This window comes from Gadus chalcogrammus, chromosome 21, assembly GCF_026213295.1.
Source record: "Gadus chalcogrammus isolate NIFS_2021 chromosome 21, NIFS_Gcha_1.0, whole genome shotgun sequence".
NCBI classification, from domain to species: domain Eukaryota; kingdom Metazoa; phylum Chordata; class Actinopteri; order Gadiformes; family Gadidae; genus Gadus; species Gadus chalcogrammus.
The window spans coordinates 17,723,169-17,731,259 of NC_079432.1; the positions used below are offsets into that span (position 1 = coordinate 17,723,169).

General features: G+C 40.9%; 1 protein-coding gene across 1 annotated transcript; it reads right to left on the minus strand.

Moving 5' to 3' along the window:
• Positions 1–2,684: 2,684 nt before the first annotated feature.
• On the minus strand, positions 2,685–6,461 carry ostm1 (osteoclastogenesis associated transmembrane protein 1). Its single transcript, XM_056581113.1, has 6 exons — positions 6,004–6,461; positions 5,515–5,623; positions 4,889–4,986; positions 4,359–4,469; positions 3,779–3,944; positions 2,685–3,140 (listed from the first exon to the last, which is right to left on the minus strand). The coding sequence occupies exons 1-6, from the start codon at positions 6,370–6,372 to the stop codon at positions 3,085–3,087; spliced, it is 909 nt and encodes a 302-aa protein (XP_056437088.1). The 5' UTR covers positions 6,373–6,461; the 3' UTR covers positions 2,685–3,084.
• Between the last annotated feature and the right edge of the window lie 1,630 nt (positions 6,462–8,091).

The window sequence follows — 8,091 nt, forward strand, 5'->3', positions numbered from 1 at the left end:
TATACACGCACACTATCATGTAAATAATTGTCCATACCACCATACTGCATTTAAGTATTGGTTATTATATCACACACACACACACACACACACACACACACACACACACACACACACACACACACACACACACACACACACACACACACACACACACACACACACACACACACACACACACACACACACACACACAAACATTTTTTTTATAGTCAAAGATTATTTTAAAAAAGGCTTTAAAGAATAGGAGGTACATTCATTAACAAATGTCCTTCTGTGGAAAGCAGGTTGAAAATAGAATAAGGCACAATCCTAAACACAGTGAAAAAATGAAATGACAACTGTCCGATAAGTCTCTTCGACTGTGGTCCATATTCAAATAGAAGAAAACCCTTGCAGAAAGCAGGGTATTAGTTCAATCAGGCCTGAAAGCTTGCCTTCATTAACATATTTGAACTATAAGCCTTTTATGATATAACGTTATATAATTCTAATGAATTTCAATTGAGTAATTATGGAATAGGGGACAGGATAGTTACATTTCATTCCATTCCATTACATACTATTCATCATACACCTAATATATATCCAGCTGCAGCTGCACCTTTGGGTCCAGCTCCACCTCTAGGTCCAGCTCTAGGTCCAGGCTCCAGCTCTAGGTCCAGCTCTAGGTCCAGCTCCACCCCCAGCTCCACCCCAACTCACTCATTGAAATCAAGTATCATCTAGCTGTGGCCCTGGAGAAGCCCCGGCATAACCCAACATTAACCCCTAAACCTGACCCTAACCCAACAATATCCCTAACATTAACCCCTAAACCTGACCATAACATAACAATATCCCTAACATTAACCCCTAACCCTATCCCAACAATATCCCTAACATTAACCCCTAAACCTGACCATAACATAACAATATCTCTAGCATTAACCCCTAACCCTAACCCAACAATATCCCCAACATTAACCCCTAAACCTGACCATAACCCAACAATATCCCTAGCATTAACCCCTAACCCTAACCCAACATTAACCCCAAACCTGATCATAACCCTGACCCTAAACGGGTTGATTGTCCAGCATTAAAACCTAATCAGCTACATGTTCAGAGGTGGAGCTGGACTAGGTTTGCTCCACCCATCTGGCTCCACAGTGAGCCGCACTTACATTTTGAGCAGTCTCAAGAGACTAATAGTAATGACAATTCCTCCATCAACATAAATACACTGTAACCTCATGATAACCGTTCAGTGAAACTGTTTTGCCATGTCTTGCAAGAGAAACGCTGTGGCAGAATCAAACATAACACGTAGGACTATCTAATGAGAAATATTTGCATATATCTCTCATATTTCGCTCTTGTTAACAGCTCTTTGAGTTGTGTGACTTTTAGCCTCAGGACCCGTTTTTTCTCAGAAAAGCCGCGAGGCTTAAGACCAAATCAAAGCTGTCATTCTTCGGGCCGGCCCGCACATGAGCTGCTCAAAACACCCTCCGCTCCCCTCCAGAAAGCAGCCCCCTCCTCCTGCTGGCCGCAGTAGGATCATATGATTGGGCATATTAGGAACGAGGGGTAATGCTCTTAGGCCCTCCGATGACCAGCAATGGCCAGTCTCCATAAAACCAATAAGCCAACGCAGTTTAACGGATGTGTTGCCGCGATTATTCGGTCAACTATCTTTATCCCACATTTAGATTAGCTAATGACGGGGGCCCTCGTTGCAAGAACAGGGACCACGTAACCTGAACACAAGGACTCGTTTGTGGAGAGTAGATTTGGATTCCGAGCACACAGTTCGATACAGTTGATATTTACAAACACAAAAAACTATTACAAACAGGGTGATGTTGCGTTTAAATATCTTTGTAGGCAAACATTTTACATTTTGTAACATAGGACTCTCTGCGATGCTTTAAATGCAGTTCTTAAAAATGAATTGTAACATGTAATAGGCCTACATGGGGTCACTGCCGATGTAATCATAGAGTAAATAACCTTTTTTAGCATTACATTCAAGTAAATATAAATAAATTTGTGTTTACCAGAGTGACTCCTATAACGCATTACTTATAATTGTGCAATTTAGCAAGGCAGTCTGCCTGCTCTCTGAGGGATGCCTGACTATAACGAGCTGTTTGCAACCTCTAACAAATTAAGTTAAACAGCGGAAAGCAGAACAAAACATGTTAAAAGCATCACACACACACACACACACACACACACACACACACACACACACACACACACACACACACACACACACACACACACACACACACACACACACACACACACACACACACACACACACACACGTAACATCAGTGTCATACTTTTGAGTGCCTTTCACATTATATGCCATTTTTTTATTTATTTACTTTTCTTCTCGTTGCTGCCCTCCTCATCTCTTCTTACAGCAGATACATGTCACCAGTAATGGACATCAAGTGCTTTCTGCTAAGCCCTTTCTGCTGGACTTACATTAGACATAAAACCCATCTCACAACCAAAGAGAAATGGCGTTTGCACACAATGCCACTTACATGGCCCCACTACGCATCAAAAAACCAAAGAACTCAACCAAAAAAAAGCAAGCTTTTCCGAGTTAGGCTTAGGTCTGCCTCAAGAAACTGAAAAATGTATGTTGAAATGTTAAAATTATTAACATTTATTTTTATGAAAAAAAATTGGTGAGCCAAAACAATGTAGAAGTTAACTTGACTTAAATATAACTGCAGTTTAGCACAGAACTTCATGTTAGTAAGCCTAAAAGAAATACAAATAAAACAGTGTGCATGAAACATGCTTAATGTATTAATGTAATTATTATTCCTATTATTTATCTTCAACATTTCAGCCTCAACAGCGACAAGAATCGTCCAGGTACGGCTGAGAGGTCATCTTCATATCATTTGGAGTCAAAAGTCTCCCCTGTAAGCGATAAGCCAGGAATACTTTAGTGGAGCCCTCTTCAGCAGCAGTGCACATGGAGAGGTCGGCCATTGGCAGAGGACAAAGGAAGGCCCGGGGGTAGGTGAGGACGCTGGCAACAAGTGGCCATAACGCTGACCTTCTCCCACAGCATCAGCTGAACTTATCCTGGATGTTCATGAGGCTGTTGTTGGACTTGGCTCTCTTGGCTGTTGAGAAAAAATAAATAAATGGGTAGTTAACTTTTCAGTATTCAATAAACCGGGCGAATCTGCCAAAAACGGCTAATGAAAAGCAGCTAAAGAAAATCAAAAAAAATATCAAATACATCCGAGTGATTTAATTTGTCAAAACGGAATATTTGATTTTCTTTTAGTACAGCAAAAATGTAGCCACTCTTTAAAGAATAATAATTGTCCCGAATAACACAGGGAACTAAGGAACCAAAGGTAAGCTCCCATTCGCCACTGTGATCCTTTATGCCCAAAATCACCCACACAGCCATAACTTCCCTTGAAGCTCCGTGTCCTCCTCTGCAAGGTTGTAAAGAGTGCCCATGACCTCCGACATCTCTGGCCACCCCCTTCATCTAGTACTGCCATTGAACAACCCCTCCCTCCCCACCCACTGCCGCTCTGATCAAAACCCGCTCTGCTTTTTGAACAACTCCAGGACAGCCTATACACAGTACATCACAGCGCCACACCGCAGTCTGAAATACCCCCCTGCCACAACCCCAGCTTCGGTTCCACTAGTCATCCGACAACACTGACAACCCTCCAAAGAAAAAAACATGTCCGAAAAATCTTTCTGCCGCAACAATGGCCGAATTAAGCCGGTTACTCACGGTGTATGAGCTTGAGTTTCTTTTGTTCCGAGTGAAGGTAGCTGCTCAAGTAGAAGATGATGGGCAGAAAGAGCATGAAGCAAGAGACGGCGATGACTGGAATCATCCCTTCTCGGGGGGCGATGCAGTTGTAGTTCTTACTCCAAAGCCTACGGGTCACGTTCATCTGAAACTCGGCCACAAGACTTTACATTTATTATTTTGTGTGAAATATATCTACATTTACATATGGGGCATTTAGCAGACACTTTTATCCAAAGCGACTTACATTAAGTACATTTGTCAGAAGAAAGAGGAACAAGAATATATCGCTGCTGGTACAGTAAGGATGTTCGTAGAACCAAGTGCCCAGCACTACGATCACTAGGATAACCCACCCTTGTATACAATATCGGAAATTCATATTTCTGTAAGCTTCAACCTTAAATTTAATGTTAGAGCAAAATCGGTTGGATAACAACTTGTAGAGTAAGTTTGAGTCGAGGTGTTTCCATGACAAGTCAGTTGCACAATTTGGTTACATCTTAAATGGGAATGAAGAGCAGAGAAAGGGGGCCATTTGGTAACGAGGGATACGTACCGCATCCTCAATGTCGATACACAGAGAGGTGTTCTTCTCCATGCCGCGGTAGAGCACATTCAGGCTTTCATACTTGCTCTTACATTTCACACACAGGTCTGAGTGGTTTTCCTGTTTTTAACGACAAAGTAACAAAAATCACAACAACCTGTAAACGACCATAGAAAAGGGACATTTCTCCTGGATTCTAAACCTTTTAAACCTGTTTTTATTAACCGTTGACTACAATCATTGGTATCCAAAAAAAGTGCAGAAAATCATTTTCTGTAATGGAATTTTATAGTTCTAGTTTCCAGTCACAGTCTCAAATCCAGAGGAGACAAGATCTGATATCAAATGGAGGATTGGATCGATTTAACAAAATGTATTACTGTTCCACCATTCCTCCATCCAAAAAATGGAAATAAAATCAAATGGTGACATTTTCCTTTTTAATTATACAGATTTCTATAACCAGTCTCACCCAATAAGAGTATACTGAATAACTAAGGCTTTAACTTCAACCAATCGGGCCTAGGTTCACAACCAACCTGTTTATACTGGTCAAAGCAGGAGATGGATTGGTTGCGCTCATTCATGAAGTAAAGAGTGTCATTCTTCACGGTCTGCTGTTCTGTGTTGACACAGTCTACAACCAGGGGAGAAACAATTCAAATAAAAGAGTAGGAACATATACATTTTATTATAAGTATGCTGGTTAAAGGTTCAGGCCAGCTTAGATACAGTATAAAGATATAAAACTGTACAGATAAAGGGACGATTCAGATTGGATGGAATAGATCACATCCAAATGAGGACCCATCTATTAGAATCTCGTTGACCATCACCATTACATTATACACTAAACAATTGCCGTTTTAAAAAAGGCTGTCTTCATTTATAGTTACTTGTTAAAAACACTTCCCCATATGGACAGCTCACATCCCTCTGAGAGTGAGGAAACATGTATGCCCCAAGCGCCCTTTGGCAAGACACTGAACAAATCTATTACATTCTAGGCATGGGCGACCCAAATGGGAATCTAACCTCACACCCTGGCAGTGTTAATATCATACCGGTTGACTGTTATAATGTATAATTCTAGCAGGAGAAGGACCGCATGGTTATGTCCTTCTGATGGTCCAGGTGATGATTGAGCGAAGGCCACAGGACTTACTTTCGCAGCCTGAGTTCCTCCAGATATTCTGCAGATTGCCGTACAGCAGATAAATCAGCATGAGCCGATCACTCCTGAGAAGACTGTCTCTACAGTTACCAGGACCAACCTGAACACAGTGAGAATAGTTAACTCCTTTAAAAACCCTTTGTTTTCATTTATCTTTGCATTCTAGTTAGTCTATATTTTTTGTGTTCAGCCAAATTCTAATGATGCAATATTTTACTTCTAAGGTTATTGTTTTTCCTTGTGAATAACGTTGTGAATCTCATAATCAGGCCATATAAGGAATGGTGATGTGTTGCTGATAGTTTAAGTTGTTTGCTCCATAATCTCTTCCTGATGTTCACTCTTAACAGACTCACGGGACATGTGCCTGTGACTCATCAAGGGACAGGATGCAAACCCAATCCACTCACGAAAAGAAGCATTGCAATCAGTGATTGCGTAAAAAAATTAAGTACACACACAAACAAAAATGGCATTTACCTGGTCGTTTGAAATGTTTGCATATATTTCTGACAGGAGAGCATAACCTTCAAAACAGTTGAGACACACTTCGACAGGACGGGCAGACTTCACCAGACAATCTGCGTATGCGATGTATCGATCATGGAATATAGTGGCCAGGTTGCGACAGGTTTGGTTGATCTCTAGATCTTGGGCCACAACGGCTGACAGAGTGTGTGATGATGATAGAGGGTCCACGGCGGGTAGGAGGACGGGGCTCAGTCCGGAGAGGTACCTCGATGCGTCCTCTTCATCTGAAACATTGTCAATGTCGCTGTCAACGGTCGTAGAAAGACAAAGAGTAACTACCGTCAATACCGCAAACGCACTTGTTTTACATAATTGCATGATGAAGACAATAATCCCACTGCTCTACTCGTTGAAAATACCGAACCAGTACTTCCGGTTTTTTTCTGAATGGGTCATATGACTAGGAAGAGACGAGATCTCGCGAGAACTATAGTGGACTTCTCCATTTCTCCAAGGTTTATGCGCGGATGGGTATGGTAACAGTGAACCAATTGGATAGGATAGATTGCATATCTAAAGCGGTGCGTGCGTGCGAGTTTGTGCGTGCGTGTGTGCGTTCGCGTATGCGTGCATGCGTGCGTGCGCGCGCGTGTGTGTGTGCGCGTGTGCGCGTGTGTGCGCGTGTGTGTGTGTGTCTGTGTGTGTGTGTGTGTGTGTGTGTGTGTGTGTGTGTGTGTGTGTGTGTGTGTGTGTGTGTGTGTGTGTGTGTGTGTGTGTGTGTGTGTGTGTGTGTGTGTGTGTGTGTGAATAGCTGCGCCTCCTGGTCTCCTGCTGCTTGCCTCCTTATTATTTATCTCCATGCAGCTTTGACACCATACAATTTTCAAATGTGCGCTTGGCTCGGAGTAAATAATCACGAAGTCAAGATAAACGATTTGGGCTCAAATTCTGATTGTGATAATTGTCAAAAACCCTCGAATCAAGCCACCGCAGTCAATGGTCTTTAATGTGAAATTAGTGGCTCTTGATAACTTGCAGGCCGCAGCAATTCCGCAGTCATCAGAGCCTAATGAAAATAAGGGGGGAAAATGGGTGGCATTAGGGCCTATTATCCCTGCTCGCAAGTCTCGCGTTAAATATGCCATTTGATATGGATTCTGGGCCGGCCACTGATGCTCCAATCAAAGCACGTGACACCGATTGCTCATTAACTCTTCTTCTCCTGTCCAAAGTTCACCTGATTGTTTCTTATGTGCATCTCACAAAAAAATGAATCCCACCTCCCTGCCTTAATAATCAAAAAAGTAGGCCTACGTTTTGTTTGTCCTGCATTTTAGAAAATGTTTATTATAGCCACAAAAATGTAAAAAAATAAATAAACTGTATTAGGCCGACTGCAAACTGGAGTGGGCTATACAAGGATAATAATAATGGCAATGATAATATGATAAAACAACTTAGGCTTAGCACTACTAATAGCCTACTACGGCTCCTAATAATAATAATAATATTAATATTGGAATAATGATAGGAATAACAGCAACTTCCACAACAAGAAGAAAATAAATAAATTCTTTGTAGGCCTATACAATTTTTTTATATTACTAATATAATAATGGGCTACTATTGATTTTAAAATAATGATAGTAGTAGTAGATAGTAGTCATTCATAATAAGAGTAATTGTAATAATAATAATAATAATAATAATAATAATAATAATAATAATAATAATAATAATAATAACAATAACTAATAATAATAATTCAAACAATAACAATAGGCCTATTTGTGTTAGTTGTTTAATGTTTGTAAACAACATTATTGGAGGTAGCCTAATGAATTAAAATAAAGTCTGCTTATATTAGCCATTAATTCACTACACCACGGGGCTGCATGGCACGCAGCCCCGTGTGTGCCTGGATAGGCGATCATTTTTCGAACTGTGCACGTTGCACATCTCAGATTAATCAAGTGAGCACGCAATGAAATCGGCATATCATTATTTAGATAACTGTTAATTTCAGATGGCATAAATAACTTCATTAGCATGTGATAGCAGTTAGCAGTGATAAAAACCAAACCAGTCTCAGGGGAA